Source organism: Bombina bombina, chromosome 10 (genome assembly GCF_027579735.1).
Source record: "Bombina bombina isolate aBomBom1 chromosome 10, aBomBom1.pri, whole genome shotgun sequence".
Lineage (NCBI taxonomy): Eukaryota > Metazoa > Chordata > Amphibia > Anura > Bombinatoridae > Bombina > Bombina bombina.
The window spans coordinates 212757560-212778309 of NC_069508.1; the positions used below are offsets into that span (position 1 = coordinate 212757560).

Consider the following 20750-nt stretch of genomic DNA (forward strand, 5'->3'; position numbering starts at 1 on the left):
TACCCCTAATCTGCTGCCCCTAACACCGCCGACCCCTACATAATATTTATTAACCCCTAATCTGCCCCCCCCCAACGTCGCCGCTACCTTACCTACAATTATTAACCCCTAATCTGCCGACCGGACCTCACCGCTACTCTAATAAATGTATTAACCCTTAAAGCTAAGTCTAACCCTAACACTAACACCCCCCTAAATTAAATATAATTTTAATCTAACGAAATAAAATAAATCTTATTAAATAAATTATTCCTATTTAAAGCTAAATACTTACCTGTAAAATAAACCCTAATATAGCTACAATATAAATTATAATTATATTGTAGCTATTTTAGGATTTATATTTATTTTACAGGCAACTTTGTATTTATTTTAACCAGGTACAATAGCTATTAAATAGTTAATAACTATTTAATAGCTACCTAGTTAAAATAAATAAAAAATTACCTGTAAAATAAATCCTAACCTAAGTTACAATTAAACCTAACACTGCACTATCAATAAATTAATTACATACAAATACCTACAAATAAATACAATTAAATAAACTAACTAAAGTACAAAAAATAAAAAAAGAACTAAGTTACAAAAAATAAAAAAAGAACTAAGTTACAAAAAATAAAAAAAGAACTAAGTTACAAAAAAAGAAAAAAATAATTTACAAACATTATAAAAATATTACAACAATTTTAAGCTAATTACACCTACTCTAAGCCCCCTAATAAAATAACAAAGACCCCAAAATAAAAAAATGCCCTACCCTATTCTAAAATAAAAATTGAAAAGCTCTTTACCTTACCAGCCCTTAAAAGGGCCTTTAGCGGGGCATGCCCCAAAGAATTCTGCTCTTTTGCCTGTAAAAAAAACATACAATAACCCCCCAACATTACAACCCACCACCCACATACCCCTAATCTAACCCAAACCCCCCTTAAATAAACCTAACACTAAGCCCCTGAAGATCTTCCTACCTTGTCTTCACCACGCCGGGTATCACCGATCCGTCCAGAAGAGGGTTCGAAGTCTTCCTCCTATTCGGGGCTGAAGAGGTCCATCATCCGGCTGAAGTCTTCTATCAAGCGGCATCTTCAATCTTCTTTCTTCCGGCTCCATCTTCATCCCGCCGACGCGGAACATCCATCCTGGCCGATGACTCCCCGACGAATGACGGTTCCTTTAAGGGACGTCATCCAAGATGGCGTCCCTCGAATTCCGATTGGCTGATAGGATTCTATCAGCCAATCGGAATTAAGGTAGGAAAACTCTGATTGGCTGATGGAATCAGCCAATCAGATTAAAGTTCAATCCGATTGGCTGATCCAATCAGCCAATCAGATTGAGCTTGCATTCTATTGGCTGGATCAGCCCCCTAATAAAATGGATCAGCCAATAGAATGCAAGCTCAATCTGATTGGCTGATTAGATCAGCCAATCGGATTGAACTTGAATCTGATTGGCTGATTCCATCAGCCAATCAGAACTTTCCTACCTTAATTCCGATTGGCTGATAGAATCGGGGCTTTGTTATTTTATTAGGGGGCTTAGAGTAGGTGTAATTAGCTTAAAATTGTTGTAATATTTTTATAATGTTTGTAAATAATTTTTTTATTTTTTGTAACTTAGTTCTTTTTTATTTTTTGTAACTTAGTTCTTTTTTATTTTTTGTAACTTAGTTCTTTTTTTATTTTTTGTACTTTAGTTAGTGTATTTATTTGTAGGTATTTGTATTTAATTTATTTATTGATAGTGTAGTGTTAGGTTTAATTGTAGATAATTGTAGGTATTTTATTTAATTAATGTATTGATAGTGTAGTGTTAGGTTTAATTGTAACTTAGGTTTAATTGTAACTTAGGTTAGGATTTATTTTACAGGTAGTTTTGTAATTATTTTAACTAGGTAGCTATTAAATAGTTATTAACTATTTAATAGCTATTGTACCTGGTTAAAATAAATACAAAGTTGCCTGTAAAATAAATATTAATCCTAAAATAGCTACAATATAATTATAATTTATATTGTAGCTATATTAGGGTTTATTTTACAGGTAAGTATTTAGCTTTAAATAGGATTAATTTATTTAATAAGAGTTAATTTATTTCGTTAGATAAAAATTATATTTAACTTAGGGGGTGTTAGGGTTAGGGTTAGACTTAGCTTTAGGGGTTAATACATTTATTAGAGTAGCGGTGAGGTCGGCAGATTAGGGGTTAATAATTGTAGGTAAGTAGCGGCGACGTTGGGGGGGGCAGATTAGCGGGTAATAAATATAATATAGGGGTCGGCGGGGGTTAGGGGCAGCAGATTAGGGGTACATAGCTATAATGTAAGTTGCGGCGGTGTACGGAGCGGCAGATTAGGGGTTAATAATAAAATGCAGGGGTCAGCGATAGTGGGGGCGGCAGATTAGGGGTCAATAAGTGTAAGGTTAGGGGTGTTTAGACTCGAGGTTCATGTTAGGGTGTTAGGTGCAGACTTAGGAAGTGTTTCCCCATAGGAAACAATGGGGCTGCGTTAGGAGCTGAACGCTGCTTTTTTTGCAGGTGTTAGGTTTTTTTCCAGCTCAAACGGCCCCATTGTTTCCTATGGGGGAATCGTGCACGAGCACGTTTTTGAAGCTGGCCGCGTCCGTAAGCACCGCTGGTATTGAGAGTTGCAGTGGCGGTAAATATGCCTGTACGCTCCCTTTTTGGAGCCTAACGCAGCCCTTCTGTGAACTCTAAATACCAGCGGTATTTAAAAGGTGCGGGGGAAAAAAGCACGCGTAGCTAACGCACCCCTTTGGCTGCAGATCTCTAAATCTAGGCGATAGTTAAAGTCAGCTCCAAGCTGAACACATCTGACAAGAGTTGTATGTGTGTAGCCACCAATCACCATCTATCTCCCTGCTGTGCACTGCTGCGACTGAGCCTACCTAGATATGCTTTTCAGCAAAGGATGCAAAAAAAAGGAAAATTAAATAATAAAGTAAATTGGAAAGATGTTTTTAATTGCATTACTTAATTGTTCCTTTTAATAGTATTAATAAAGGAAACCAAAAGACCACAATGTACCCTGTACGTCATTGGTCATTAAGGCATTGTCTTCCTAGAACCGCGCTATTAGACCGTCCCTCGTGCTGGCTTCCCAAAATAGCTGTAGAAAAAGCAACCCCCATAGAAAGACCAGCGACGTACAGGGGTTAAATTGCACGCGCTGTGTGAACCATGAACATTTTCACTTTCATGTTCCTTTAAATCACAATTGCTTATTTTTAGTATTTGAGATTATTTTTGTTTAATGTAAATGTGGATTCTTATAAATAACACTTTTGTTTGTTCATAGAAATTGGAGTCTTGGCCAGACAGTACCTAGAGCAAGGGAATCCGGTTCCAGATCAACTAATAACGCGGGTAATGCTGTCTGAGTTAGAGAAAAGGATGGATCAACACTTGCTGCTTGATGGTAAGGCGCCTTTAGTATAGGGCAATGCTAGGTTTCTTATGTAGCTAAATACACAGGCACACATACAGGCAAAAACATTAAAGCCAGAGTTTAAGTTTAAAAGCTAGGAAATTCCTAACCTGAACTGCCCCCACTTCTCCCTAGGAAGTTTAACACGATATAACTACATCACTGATGACATCACACATGATAATGATGCTCATCAATGACATCACCTATGACATCATTAATGGAATGACTATTGTCATGAGTAAGAGAGAGAGAGAGAGATACAATGCTCACCCTCTCAATCCCACTAATCCTCAGCTTCACCCCCCATCCCCAAGCAGCCTTCATTAGCTGACCAAGAACAAAAGTGATTGCAGTGTCAGCCAGTAAGCATGTGAGCTTCAATCAACTGACACTGCTGGATCTTTATTTGATCCTTTCTGGCCTTTAGAGTAACAGTTTTAACTACATGAACAAATTAACAACAATATGTTTGTCACATGCATTAGTTTGTTTGTCACATGCATTAGTTTGTCACATGCATTAGTTTGTTTGTCACATGCATTAGTTTGTTTGTCACATGCATTAGTTTGTCACATGCATTAGTTTGTTTGTCACATGCATTAGTTTGTTTGTCACATGCATTAGTTTGTTTGTCACATGCATTAGTTTGTCACATGCATTAGTTTGTTTGTCACATGCATTAGTTTGTCACATGCATTAGTTTGTTTGTCACATGCATTAGTTTGTTTGTCACATGCATTAGTTTGTCACATGCATTAGTTTGTTTGTCACATGCATTAGTTTGTTTGTCACATGCATTAGTTTGTCACATGCATTAGTTTGTTTGTCACATGCATTAGTTTGTTTGTCACATGCATTAGTTTGTTTGTCACATGCATTAGTTTGTCACATGCATTAGTTTGTTTGTCACATGCATTAGTTTGTCACATGCATTAGTTTGTTTGTCACATGCATTAGTTTGTTTGTCACATGCATTAGTTTGTCACATGCATTAGTTTGTTTGTCACATGCATTAGTTTGTTTGTCACATGCATTAGTTTGTCACATGCATTAGTTTATCACATGCATTAGTTTGTTTGTCACATGCATTAGTTTGTCACATGCATTAGTGTATCACATGCATTAGTTTGTTTGTCACATGCATTAGTTTGTTTGTCACATGCATTAGTTTATCACATGCATTAGTTTGTTTGTCACATGCATTAGTTTGTCACATGCATTAGTGTATCACATGCATTAGTTTGTTTGTCACATGCATTAGTTTGTTTGTCACATGCATTAGTTTGTCACATGCATTAGTTTATCACATGCATTAGTTTGTTTGTCACATGCATTCGTTTGTCACATGCATTAATTTGTTTGTCACATGCATTAGTTTATCACATGCATTAGTTTGTTTGTCACATGCATTAGTTTATCACATGCATTAGTTTTTTTGTCACATGCATTAGTTTGTTTGTCACATGCATTCGTTTGTCACATGCATTAATTTGTTTGTCACATGCATTAGTTTATCACATGCATTAGTTTGTTTGTCACATGCATTAGTTTATCACATGCATTAGTTTGTTTGTCACATGCATTAGTTTGTTTGTCACATGCATTAGTTTGTCACATGCATTAGTTTGTTTGTCACATGCATTAGTTTGTTTGTCACATGCATTAGTTTGTCACATGCATTAGTTTATCACATGCATTAGTTTGTTTGTCACATGCATTCGTTTGTCACATGCATTAGTTTGTTTGTCACATGCATTAGTTTGTTTGTCACATGCATTAGTTTGTCACATGCATTAGTTTATCACATGCATTTGTTTGTCACATGCATTCGTTTGTCACATGCATTAGTTTGTTTGTCACATGCATTCGTTTGTCACATGCATGAGTTTGTTTGTCACATGCATTAGTTTGTTTGTCACATGCATTCGTTTGTCACATGCATTAGTTTATTTGTCACATGCATTAGTTTATTTGTCACATGCATTACTTTATTTGTCACATGTATTAGTTTATTTGTCACATGCATTACTTTATTTGTCACATGCATTAGTTTATTTGTCACATGCATTACTTTATTTGTCACATGCATTAGTTTATTTGTCACATGCATTACTTTATTTGTCACATGTATTAGTTTATTTGTCACATGCATTAGTTTGTCACATGCATTAGTTTATTTGTCACATGCATTAGTTTATTTGTCACATGCATTACTTTATTTGTCACATGCATTACTTTATTTGTCACATGTATTAGTTTATTTGTCACATGCATTAGTTTGTCACATGCATTAGTTTATTTGTCACATGCATTACTTTATTTGTCACATGCATTAGTTTATTTGTCACATGCATTACTTTATTTGTCACATGCATTAGTTTATTTGTCACATGCATTATTTTATTTGTCACATGCATTACTTTATTTGTCACATGCATTAGTTTATTTGTCACATGCATTAGTTTATTTCTCACATGCATTAGTTTATTTGTCACATGCATTTGTTTGTCACTTGCATTAGTTTGTGACATGCATTAGTTTGTTTGTCACATGCATTAGTTTGTCACATGCATTAGTTTATTTGTCACATGCATTCGTTTGTCACATGCATTAGTTTATTTGTCACATGCATTAGTTTATTTCTCACATGCATTAGTTTATTTGTCACATGCATTACTTTATTTGTCACATGTATTAGTTTATTTGTCACATGCATTAGTTTGTTTGTCACATGTATTAGTTTATTTGTCACATGCATTAGTTTGTCACATGCATTAGTTTATTTGTCACATGCATTACTTTATTTGTCACATGCATTAGTTTATTTGTCACATGCATTAGTTTGTCACATGCATTAGTTTATTTGTCACATGCATTACTTTATTTGTCACATGCATTAGTTTATTTGTCACATGCATTACTTTATTTGTCACATGCATTAGTTTATTTGTCACATGCATTACTTTATTTGTCACATGCATTAGTTTATTTGTCACATGCATTAGTTTATTTCTCACATGCATTAGTTTATTTGTCACATGCATTTGTTTGTCACTTGCATTAGTTTGTGACATGCATTAGTTTGTTTGTCACATGCATTAGTTTGTCACATGCATTAGTTTATTTGTCACATGCATTAGTTTGTCACATGCATTAGTTTATTTGTCACATGCATTAGTTTATTTCTCACATGCATTAGTTTATTTGTCACATGCATTACTTTATTTGTCACATGTATTAGTTTATTTGTCACATGCATTAGTTTGTTTGTCACATGTATTAGTTTATTTGTCACATGCATTAGTTTGTCACATGCATTAGTTTATTTGTCACATGCATTAGTTTATTTGTCACATGCATTACTTTATTTGTCACATGTATTAGTTTATTTGTCACATGCATTAGTTTGTCACATGCATTAGTTTATTTGTCACATGCATTAGTTTGTCATACGCATTAGTTTATTTCTCACATGCATTAGTTTATTTGTCACATGCATTAGTTTATTTGTCACATGCATTACTTTATTTGTCACATGTATTAGTTTATTTGTCACATGCATTAGTTTGTCACATGCATTAGTTTATTTGTCACATGCATTAGTTTGTCATACGCATTAGTTTATTTCTCACATGCATTAGTTTATTTCTCACATGCATTAGTTTATTTGTCACATGCATTACTTTATTTGTCACATGTATTAGTTTATTTGTCACATGCATTAGTTTGTCACATGCATTAGTTTATTTGTCACATGCATTAGTTTGTCATACGCATTAGTTTATTTGTCACATGCTGTTACGGTACCAACAGGATACCAAGGGTTAATACCAGGGAACAATGTCCTGCAGACAGAATCAGCACTTCACAACCTCGATCAGTTTCCCTGCAAACATGAGACCAAGCTCCACATTTCAGGTTTAAACAGAATATCTTTATTAAAGGCTGAATGCTTAGTATTTATAAAGGTTTTGACCCCAGATGGGGGGGTTGAATATAACCCTGGCTTCAGGTTACAGAGGGCATTGGTTTAACAGTAAAGCAAACATATGAACAATGTATCAAACCTCTAAGAATTGTCTATTCACAGGTAAAACAGATTAACATATTAAGTACTCAGACAATCTGATGTTGGGCAGTCTTGTTAACATAATCACACAAGGACACAATCAGTTTACCTAGACAGACTCCTGAGACACAATCAGATCTGAAACATACATAGAATACATCTTATTACAGAATATAGGAACAGTTCTTATTAGCTATAAAGTCTTTTATGCCCACTTGGCTTATAGAGTCACAATTGCTCCCACAAGGGGCACTCACACCCTGTACCCATCCTGTATTTATGGATACAGGGTGACATAGACATAAGACAGAGTTATGAAAGTACATGGGGTGTCCAGCATATAAAATTCCATATTTCCATGCAGTCTCTGGGTATCCTTAAGCCCATGTACCTCCAGCCCAAAGAATGTTCCATAACAGGCCCTCCAATGTACAGTGGCGAGATTGGTTTTGTCACACATGCATTAGTTTATTTGTCACGTGCATTAGTTTGTCACTTGCATTAGTTTGTTTGTCACATGTATTAGTTTATTTGTCACATGCATTAGTTTGTCACATGCATTAGTTTATTTGTCACATGCATTAGTTTGTCACATGTATTAGTTTGTTTGTCACATGCATTAGTTTGTCACATGTATTAGTTTGTCACATGCATTCGTTTATTTGTCACATGTATTAGTTTGTCACATGCATTCGTTTATTTGTCACATGTTTTAGTTTATTTGTCACATGCATTAGTTTGTCACATGTATTAGTTTGTTTGTCACATGTATTAGTTTGTCACCTGCATTAGTTTGTTACATGCATTAGTTTGTCACATGCATTAGTTTGTCACATGCATTAGTTTCTTTGTCACATGCATTAGTTTATTTGTCACATGCATTGGTTTGTCACATGCATTAGTTTGTCACATGCATTAGTTTATTTGTAACATGTATTAGTTTGTCACATGCATTAGTTTATTTGTCACATGTATTAGTTTGTCACATGCATTAGTTTGTCACATGCATTAGCTTGTTTGTCACATGCATTAGTTTATTTGTCACATGCATTAGTTTGTCACATGTATTAGTTTGTCACATGCATTAGTTTGTTTGTCACATGTATTAGTTTGTCACATGCATTAGTTTGTCACATGCATTAGTTTGTTTGTCACATGCATTAGTTTATTTGTCACATGCATTAAATTGTCACATGCATTAGTTTGTTACATGCATTAGTTTATTTGTCACATGCATTAGTTTGTTTGTCACTTGCATTAGTTTGTGACATGCATTAGTTTGTTTGTCACATGCATTAGTTTGTCACATGCATTAGTTTATTTGTCACATGCATTAGTTTGTCACATGCATTAGTTTATATGTCACATGCATTAGTTTGTCACATGCATTAGTTTGTTTGTCACATGCATTAGTTTATTTGTCACATGTATTAGTTTGTCACATGCATTAGTTTGTCACATGCATTAGCTTGTTTGTCACATGCATTAGTTTATTTGTCACATGCATTAGTTTGTCACATGTGTTAGTTTGTCACATACATTAGTTTATTTGTCACATGCATTAGTTTATTTGTCACATGCATTAGTTTGTTTGTCACATGCATTAGTTTATTTGTCACATGTATTAGTTTGTCACATGCATTAGTTTGTCACATGCATTAGCTTGTTTGTCACATGCATTAGTTTATTTGTCACATGCATTAGTTTGTCACATGTGTTAGTTTGTCACATACATTAGTTTATTTGTCACATGCATTAGCTTGTTTGTCACATGCATTAGTTTATTTGTCACATGCATTAGTTTGTCACATGTGTTAGTTTGTCACATACATTAGTTTATTTGTCACATGCATTAGTTTGTCACATGCATTAGTTTGTCACATACATTAGTTTTTTTTTTTTTTGAAATAATTTTTTATTGAGGTAATGAAAAGCATTTACAAAACAGATAATGTGTCCAGGCACGAATCACAAGTAATAAGAATAATTATACATGTCTCTTGTAAAAAGGAAATTTGAACTAGAACATTAAAGTCTCTGTGTTACAATGTTTGTCGCTGTATTCAAGCAGCCGTATTACTGAACATTTATAGATGAGAACCGCAATCATATAGTAAAACACATTCAATAAAGATAGAATAACCACTGAAATGAGTTATAACACTACTTCTGAGACCATGGGCTTAAAGTGTAGATTAGTTTATAGTGAACAAGGGTGACTGAGACACATAACAATGAAACCTCGTTTTTTATATAATATAGCAAATGATCCCTACTCTGATATAGGAGATACTGTATAATCTTATAACTGTATGATGTAGGGAGTTGGCTTTTGTCTGGCCTCTCTTGGGCCGAAATGCATAGAAGGGAAATTCAGCGGGCAAGAGCCGCTCAGTAAAAGGGTGAGGAAAATGAAGGGGGGGGGGGGGGCGGAGCCTTTTAAGGTAGTTATATAGCAAATCTGAGTTTCCCAAAAATTTAGATTAGATGAGGGTGGTATACATGACTTGGGGAGTCTTCTAATTAGCATCATGAGTACATATATATACAGGGAGTGTCTGCTTGGGGTATGTATCTTTGAAAGTAAGGTGGAATATCTATTTCTTTATATCATTCATGGGATCATAGTAAAGTAGACACATTAAATAAGTTAGTCTAAAGGCATTCAGAAATAGTTATTTAAACTGCAGGTGCATTGGGGGAAAGCGCTCTGCACAGCTAAGGGCCAAGGCTAATATTATGCTGGGAGCAAGATAATGGTGTTAGGGAAGCTAATGGGAAACCACAATGCTAGGCCAGGGCAATCACATACATTAGTTTATTTGTCACATGCATTAGTTTGTCACATGCATTAGTTTGTTTGTCACATGCATTAGTTTATTTGTCACATGCATTAGTTTGTTACATGCATTAGTTTGTTTGTTAAATGCATTAGTTTGTCACATGCATTAGTTTATTTGTCACATGCATTAGTTTATTTGTCACATGCATTAGTGTGTCACATGCATTAGATTGTCACATGCATTAGTTTGTCACATGCATTAGTTTATTTGTCACATGCATTAGTTTATTTGTCACATGCATTAGTGTGTCACATGCATTAGATTGTCACATGCATTAGTTTGTCACATGCATTAGTTTGTCACATGCATTAGTTTATCACATGCATTAGTTTGTTTGTCACATGCATTAGTTTGTTTGTCACATGCATTCATTTGTCACATGCATTAGTTTGTTTGTCACATGCATTCGTTTGTCACATGCATTAGTTTGTTTGTCACATGCATTAGTTTGTTTGTCACATGCATTCGTTTGTCACATGCATTAGTTTATTTGTCACATGCATTTGTTTATTTCTCACATGCATTAATTTATTTGTCACATGTATTAGTTTATTTGTCACATGTATTAGTTTATTTGTCACATGCATTAGTTTGTCACATGCATTAGTTTATTTGTCACATGCATTACTTTATTTGTCATACGCATTAGTTTATTTGTCACATGCATTAGTTTATTTGTCACGTGCATTAGTTTGTCACTTGCATTAGTTTGTTTGTCACATGTATTAGTTTATTTGTCACATGCATTAGTTTGTCAAATGCATTAGTTTATTTGTCACATGCATTAGTTTGTCACATGTATTAGTTTGTTTGTCACATGCATTAGTTTGTCACATGCATTCGTTTATTTGTCACATGCATTAATTTATTTGTCACATGCATTAGTTTGTCACATGTATTAGTTTGTTTGTCACATGTATTAGTTTGTCACATGCATTAGTTTGTTACATGCATTAGTTTGTTTGTCACATGCATTAGTTTGTCACATGCATTAGTTTGATTGTCACATGCATTAGTTTATTTGTCACATGCATTAGTTTGTCACATGCATTAGTTTATTTGTCACATGTATTAGTTTGTCACATGCATTAGTTTGTCACATGCATTAGCTTGTTTGTCACATGTATTAGTTTGTCACATGCATTAGCTTGTTTGTCACATGCATTAGTTTATCACATGCATTAGTTTGTTTGTCACATGCATTCGTTTGTCACATGCATTAGTTTGTTTGTCACATGCATTAGCTTGTTTGTCACATGCATTAGTTTATTTGTCACATGCATTAGTTTGTCACATGTATTAGTTTGTCACATGCATTAGTTTATTTGTCACATGTATTAGTTTGTCACATGCATTAGTTTGTTTGTCACATGCATTAGTTTATTTGTCACATGCATTAAATTGTCACATGCATTAGTTTGTCACATGCATTAGTTTATTTGTCACATGTATTAGTTTGTCACATGCATTAGTTTGTTTGTCACATGCATTAGTTTATTTGTCACATGCATTAAATTGTCACTTGCATTAGTTTGTCACATGCATTCGTTTGTTCGTCACTTGCATTAGTTTGTCACATGCATTAGTTTGTCACATGCATTAGTTTATTTGTCACATGCATTAGTTTGTCACATGCATTAGTTTGTCACATGCATTAGCTTGTTTGTCACATGCATTAGTTTATTTGTCACATGCATTAGTTTTTCACATGTATTAGTTTGTCACATGCATTAGTTTATTTGTCACATGCATTAGTTTGTCACATGCATTAGTTTGTTTGTCACATGCATTAGTTTATTTGTCACATGCATTAGTTTATTTGTCACATTCATTAGTTTGTTTCGTCACTTGCATTAGTTTGTCACATGCATTAGTTTGTTTGTCACATGCATTAGTTTGTCACATGCATTAGTTTGTCACATGAATTAGTTTGTCACATGCATTAGTTTGTTTGTTAAATGCATTAGTTTGTCACAGCATTAGTTTATTTGTCACATGCATTAGTTTGTGTGTCACATGCATTAGTTTGTCACATGCATTAGTTTGTGTGTCACATGCATTAATTAGTTTGTCACATGCATTAGTTTGTTTGTCACATGCATTAGTTTATTTGTCACATTCATTAGTTTGTTACATGCATTAGTTTGTTAAATGCATTAGTTTGTCACATGCATTAGTTTATTTGTCACATTCATTAGTTTGTTACATGCATTAGTTTGTTAAATGCATTAGTTTGTCACATGCATTAGTTTATTTGTCACATGCATTAGTTTATTTGTCACATTCATTAGTTTGTTCGTCACTTGCATTAGTTTGTCACATGCATTAGTTTGTTTGTCACATGCATTAGTTTATTTGTCACATGTATTAGTTTGTCACATGCATTAGTTTGTCACATGCATTAGCTTGTTTGTCACATGTATTAGTTTGTCACATGCATTAGCTTGTTTGTCACATGCATTAGTTTATCACATGCATTAGTTTGTTTGTCACATGCATTCGTTTGTCACATGCATTAGTTTGTTTGTCACATGCATTAGCTTGTTTGTCACATGCATTAGTTTATTTGTCACATGCATTAGTTTGTCACATGTATTAGTTTGTCACATGCATTAGTTTATTTGTCACATGTATTAGTTTGTCACATGCATTAGTTTGTTTGTCACATGCATTAGTTTGTTTGTCACATGCATTAGTTTATTTGTCACATGCATTAAATTGTCACATGCATTAGTTTGTTACATGCATTAGTTTATTTGTCACATGCATTCGTTTGTTTGTCACTTGCATTAGTTTGTCACATGCATTAGTTTGTCACATGCATTAGTTTATTTGTCACATGCATTAGTTTGTCACATGCATTAGTTTGTCACATGCATTAGCTTGTTTGTCACATGCATTAGTTTATTTGTCACATGCATTAGTTTGTCACATGTATTAGTTTGTCACATGCATTAGTTTATTTGTCACATGCATTAGTTTGTCACATGCATTAGTTTGTTTGTCACATGCATTAGTTTGTCACATGCATTAGTTTGTTTGTCACATGCATTAGTTTGTCACATGCATTAGTTTATTTGTCACATGCATTAGTTTGTCACATGCATTAGTTTGTTTGTCACATGCATTAGTTTGTCACATGCATTAGTTTGTTACATGCATTTGTTTGTTTGTCACATGCATTAGTTTGTCACATGCATTAGTTTGTTTGTCACATGCATTAGTTTATTTGTCACATTCATTAGTTTGTTCGTCACTTGCATTAGTTTGTCACATGCATTAGTTTGTTTGTCACATGCATTAGTTTGTTTGTCACATGCATTAGTTTGTTTGTCACATGCATTAGTTTGTCACATGCATTAGTTTGTCACATGCATTAGTTTGTCACATGAATTAGTTTGTTTGTTAAATGCATTAGTTTGTCACAGCATTAGTTTATTTGTCACATGCATTAGTTTGTGTGTCACATGCATTAGTTTGTCACATGCATTAGTTTGTGTGTCACATGCATTAATTAGTTTGTCACATGCATTAGTTTGTTTGTCACATGCATTAGTTTGTTACATGCATTAGTTTGTTAAATGCATTAGTTTATTTGTCACATGTATTAGTTTGTCACATGCATTAGTTTGTCACATGCATTAGTTTGTTTGTCACATGCATTAGTTTATTTGTCACATGTATTAGTTTGTCACATGCATTAGTTTGTCACATGCATTAGCTTGTTTGTCACATGTATTAGTTTGTCACATGCATTAGCTTGTTTGTCACATGCATTAGTTTATCACATGCATTAGTTTGTTTGTCACATGCATTCGTTTGTCACATGCATTAGTTTGTTTGTCACATGCATTAGCTTGTTTGTCACATGCATTAGTTTATTTGTCACATGCATTAGTTTGTCACATGTATTAGTTTGTCACATGCATTAGTTTATTTGTCACATGTATTAGTTTGTCACATGCATTAGTTTGTTTGTCACATGCATTAGTTTGTTTGTCACATGCATTAGTTTATTTGTCACATGCATTAAATTGTCACATGCATTAGTTTGTTACATGCATTAGTTTATTTGTCACATGCATTAGTTTATTTGTCACATGCATTCGTTTATTTGTCACATGCATTCGTTTCTTCGTCACTTGCATTAGTTTGTCACATGCATTAGTTTGTCACATGCATTAGTTTATTTGTCACATGCATTAGTTTGTCACATGCATTAGTTTGTCACATGCATTAGCTTGTTTGTCACATGCATTAGTTTATTTGTCACATGCATTAGTTTGTCACATGTATTAGTTTGTCACATGCATTAGTTTATTTGTCACATGCATTAGTTTGTCACATGCATTAGTTTGTTTGTCACATGCATTAGTTTATTTGTCACATGCATTAGTTTGTTACATGCATTTGTTTGTTTGTCACATGCATTAGTTTGTCACATGCATTAGTTTGTTTGTCACATGCATTAGTTTATTTGTCACATTCATTAGTTTGTTCGTCACTTGCATTAGTTTGTCACATGCATTAGTTTGTTTGTCACATGCATTAGTTTGTCACATGCATTAGTTTGTCACATGTGTTAGTTTGTTTGTTAAATGCATTAGTTTGTCACATGCATTAGTTTGTTTGTTAAATGCATTAGTTTGTCACATGTGTTAGTTTGTCACATGCATTAGTTTGTCACATGAATTAGTTTGTTTGTTAAATGCATTAGTTTGTCACATGCATTAGTTTGTTTGTTAAATGCATTAGTTTGTCACAGCATTAGTTTATTTGTCACATGCATTAGTTTGTTTGTCACATGCATTAGTTTGTCACATGCATTAGTTTGTCACATGCATTAGTTTGTCACATGAATTAGTTTGTTTGTTAAATGCATTAGTTTGTCACATGCATTAGTTTGTTTGTTAAATGCATTAGTTTGTCACATGCATTAGTTTGTTTGTTAAATGCATTAGTTTGTCACATGTGTTAGTTTGTCACATGCATTAGTTTGTCACATGAATTAGTTTGTTTGTTAAATGCATTAGTTTGTCACAGCATTAGTTTATTTGTCACATGCATTAGTTTGTTTGTCACATGCATTAGTTTGTCACATGCATTAGTTTGTCACATGCATTAGTTTGTCACATGAATTAGTTTGTTTGTTAAATGCATTAGTTTGTCACATGCATTAGTTTGTCACATGCATTAGTTTGTCACATGCATTAGTTTGTTTGTTAAATGCATTAGTTTGTCACAGCATTAGTTTATTTGTCACATGCATTAGTTTGTGTGTCACATGCATTAGTTTGTCACATGCATTAGTTTGTGTGTCACATGCATTAATTAGTTTGTCACATGCATTAGTTTGTTTGTCACATGCATTAGTTTATTTGTCACATGCATTAGTTTGTTACATGCATTAGTTTGTCACATGCATTAGTTTATTTGTCACATGCATTAGTTTGTCACATGCATTAGTTTGTTACATGCATTAGTTTGTCACATGCATTAGTTTGTCACATGCATTAGTTTATTTGTCACATTCATTAGTTTGTTCGTCACTTGCATTAGTTTGTCACATGCATTAGTTTGTTTGTCACATGCATTAGTTTGTCACATGCATTAGTTTGTTTGTCACATGCATTAGTTTGTCACATGAATTAGTTTATTTGTCACATGCATTAGTTTGTCACATGCATTAGTTTGTCACATGCATTAGTTTGTTTGTTAAATGCATTAGTTTGTCACAGCATTAGTTTATTTGTCACATGCATTAGTTTGTGTGTCACATGCATTAGTTTGTCACATGCATTAGTTTGTGTGTCACATGCATTAATTAGTTTGTCACATGCATTAGTTTGTCACATGCATTAGTTTGTGTGTCACATGCATTAATTAGTTTGTCACATGCATTAGTTTGTCACATTCATTAGTTTGTTTGTCGCATGCATTAGTTTGTCACATTCATTAGTTTGTTTGTCACATGCATTAGTTTGTCACATGCATTTGTTTGTCACATGCATTAGTTTGTCACATGCATTTGTTTGTCACATGCATTGGATTGTCACATGCATTCATTCGTTTGTCACATGCATTAGTTTGTTTGTCACATGCATTAGTTTGTCACATGCATTAGTTTATCACATGCATTAGTTTGTTTGTCACATGCATTAGTTTGTTTGTCACATGCATTCATTTGTCACATGCATTAGTTTGTTTGTCACATGCATTCGTTTGTCACATGCATTAGTTTGTTTGTCACATGCATTAGTTTGTTTGTCACATGCATTCGTTTGTCACATGCATTAGTTTATTTGTCACATGCATTAGTTTATTTCTCACATGCATTAGTTTATTTGTCACATGCATTAATTTATTTGTCACATGTATTAGTTTATTTGTCACATGCATTAGTTTGTCACATGCATTACTTTATTTGTCATACGCATTAGTTTATTTGTCACATGCATTAGTTTATTTGTCACGTGCATTAGTTTGTCACTTGCATTAGTTTTTTGTCACATGTATTAGTTTATTTGTCACATGCATTAGTTTGTCACATGCATTAGTTTATTTGTCACATGCATTAGTTTGTCACATGTATTAGTTTGTTTGTCACATGCATTAGTTTGTCACATGTATTAGTTTGTCACATGCATTAGTTTATTTGTCACATGTATTAGTTTGTCACATGCATTCGTTTATTTGTCACATGTTTTAGTTTATTTGTCACATGCATTAGTTTGTCACATGCATTAGTTTATTTGTCACATGCATTAGTTTGTCACATGTATTAGTTTGTTTGTCACATGTATTAGTTTGTCACATGCATTAGTTTGTTACATGCATTAGTTTGTTTGTCACATGCATTAGTTTGTCACATGCATTAGTTTGATTGTCACATGCATTAGTTTATTTGTCACATGCATTAGTTTGTCACATGCATTAGTTTGTCACATGCATTAGTTTATTTGTAACATGTATTAGTTTGTCACATGCATTAGTTTATTTGTCACATGTATTAGTTTGTCACATGCATTAGTTTGTCACATGCATTAGCTTGTTTGTCACATGTATTAGTTTGTCACATGCATTAGCTTGTTTGTCACATGCATTAGTTTATCACATGCATTAGTTTGTTTGTCACATGCATTCGTTTGTCACATGCATTAGTTTGTTTGTCACATGCATTAGCTTGTTTGTCACATGCATTAGTTTATTTGTCACATGCATTAGTTTGTCACATGTATTAGTTTGTCACATGCATTAGTTTATTTGTCACATGTATTAGTTTGTCACATGCATTAAATTGTCACATGCATTAGTTTGTTACATGCATTAGTTTATTTGTCACATGCATTCGTTTGTTTGTCACTTGCATTAGTTTGTCACATGCATTAGTTTGTCACATGCATTAGTTTATTTGTCACATGCATTAGTTTGTCACATGCATTAGTTTGTCACATGCATTAGCTTGTTTGTCACATGCATTAGTTTATTTGTCACATGCATTAGTTTGTCACATGTATTAGTTTGTCACATGTATTAGTTTATTTGTCACATGCATTAGTTTGTCACATGCATTAGTTTATTTGTCACATGCATTAGTTTGTCACATGCATTAGTTTGTCACATGCATTAGTTTATTTGTCACATGCATTAGTTTGTTTGTCACATGCATTAGTTTATTTGTCACATGCATTAGTTTGTTTGTCACATGCATTAGTTTGTCACATGCATTAGTTTATTTGTCACATGCATTAGTTTGTTTGTCACATGCATTAGTTTATTTGTCACATGCATTAGTTTGTTTGTCACATGCATTAGTTTATTTGTCACATGCATTAGTTTGTTACATGCATTAGTTTGTTACATGCATTAGTTTGTTTGTTAAATGCATTAGTTTGTCACATGCATTAGTTTATTTTTCACATGCATTAGTTTATTTTTCACATGCATTAGTTTATTTGTCACATTCATTAGTTTGTTCGTCACTTGCATTAGTTTGTGACATGCATTAGTTTGTTTGTCACATGCATTAGTTTGTCACATGCATTAGTTTGTCACATGCATTAGTTTGTTTGTCACATGCATTAGTTTGTCACATGAATTAGTTTATTTGTCACATGCATTAGTTTGTCACATGCATTAGTTTGTCACATGCATTAGTTTGTTTGTTAAATGCATTAGTTTGTCACAGCATTAGTTTTTTTGTCACATGCATTAGTTTGTGTGTCACATGCATTAGTTTGTCACATGCATTAGTTTGTATGTCAAATGCATTAATTAGTTTGTCACATGCATTAGTTTGTCACATGCATTAGTTCATTTGTCACATGCATTAGTTTGTCACATGCATTAATTAGTTTGTCACATGCATTAGTTTGTTTGTCACATGCATTAGTTTGTTTGTCACATGCATTAATTAGTTTGTCACATGCATTAGTTTGTTTGTCACATGCATTAGTTTGTCACATGCATTAGTTTATTTGTCACATGCATTAGTTTGTCACATTCATTAGTTTGTGGCATGCATTAGTTTGTCACATTCATTAGTTTGTTTGTCACATGCATTAGTTTGTCACATGCATTTGTTTGTCACATGCATTAGTTTGTCACATGCATTAGATTGTCACATGCATTCATTTGTTTGTCACATGCATTAGTTTGTCACATGCACTCGCTTGTTTGTTGACTGTTTAAAGGGACTGTAACAAAATAGTGAAAATTTGTTAAAGGGACACTGAACCCACATTTTTATTTCATGATTCAGATAGAGCAGCAATTTTAAACAACTTTCTAATTTATTCCTATTATCAATTTTTATTTGTTCTCTTGCTATCTTTATTTGGAAAAGAAGGCATCTAAGCTATTTTATTGTTCATAACCATGGAAAGCACTTGTTTATTGGTAGGTGAATTTACCCAATCAGCAAGAACATCACAGTGTGTTCACCAAACATGGGCCGGCATCTAAACTTACATTCTTGCATTTCAAATAAAGATACCAAGAGAATGAAAAGTATTTGATAATAGGAGTAAATTAGAAAGTTGCTTAAAATTGCATGCTCTATCTGAATCACGATAGAAAAAAATTGGGTTCAGTTTCTTTTTAACTTTAGCGTTCATCTGTAAAGAACAAGTCTTATATTTATTTGTTTGGCTAGTATTGTGCCATTATGTTCCTGCTAATGTTATGTGGTGTTGTATCTTTGTTATGGTGCAGAACCAGGCAGACACGCAAAGATATTTCCTCCAATTTACTGTCTCCTACATTGCTATCAGTAGTACGTAGTTGCTAATTACTAGGTATGTGCATTATTCGTTAGTGAAGCAAAGCCCGAAAATGATTACGGTCTGTGACATTTGGCTGTTTTGTACGTGCACAGATTTTTGTGTGTTGCACTTTTTAGCAAATATATCAGCGTCGAAAATAGACAAATACTGCAGACCATGGCTATTTTTGGTCTTCGTTTCACTAACAAATAACAAAGCAAAAATGATGCACATACATACAGCTAGATTACGAGTTGTGCGTTAGGTTAAAAAAGCAGCGTTAAGAGGTCCTAACGCTGCTTTTTTAACCTAACGCACAACTCGTAATCTAGCCGTATGTATGTGCATACGGCTAGATTACGAGTTGTGCGTTAGGTTAAAAAAGCAGCGTTAAGAGGTCCTAACGCTGCTTTTTAACGTTCGCTGGTATTACGAGTCTTGCAGGTACAGGTGTACCGCTAACTTTTTTGGCCAGACTTGGAAATACCGCAAATACACATACTTAAATTGCGTTTCCTCTTTTTTCAATGGGACTTGCATAGCGCCGGTATTACAAGTCTGCCAAAAAGTGAGGGGTAGACCCTCTCCTGTCAAGACTGGTACCGCATTTTAAAGTTAGTAGTTAAGAGTTTTATACTACAATGCCATAGCATAAAACTCTTAACTAAAATGCTAAAAAGTACACTAACACCCATAAACTACCTATTAACCCCTAAACCGAGGCCCTCCCGCATCGCAAACACAAAAAAAATTTTTTAACCCCTAATCTGCCAAACCGGACATCGCCGCCACTATAATAAATATATTAACCCCTAAACCGCCGCACTCCCGCCTCGCAAACATTAGTTAAATATTATAAACCCCTAATCTGCCGTCCCTAACATCGCTGCCACCTACCTACATTTATTAACCCCTAATCTGCTGCCCCCAACGTCGCCGCCACTATACTAAAGTTATTAACCCCTAAATCTAAGTCTAACCCTAACCCTAACACCCCCTATTAGGTTTAATTTTACAGGTACTTTTGTATTTAGTCTAACCCTAACCCTAACACCCCCTATTAGGTTTAATTTTACAGGTACTTTTGTATTTATTTTAACTAGGTAGAATAGTCATTAAAT

General features: G+C 33.8%; 1 protein-coding gene across 2 annotated transcripts in view; it reads left to right on the forward strand.

The window, feature by feature from the left end:
• The window catches only part of AK4 (adenylate kinase 4), a 373778-nt gene that overhangs the window by 157287 nt on the left and 195741 nt on the right, over window positions 1–20750 (forward strand). For both annotated transcript variants that reach the window (XM_053693679.1, XM_053693678.1), the window contains exon 3: window positions 3323–3442. In XM_053693679.1, coding sequence (XP_053549654.1) covers window positions 3323–3442 — 120 coding nt within the window. The remainder of the gene's footprint in view (window positions 1–3322; window positions 3443–20750) is intronic.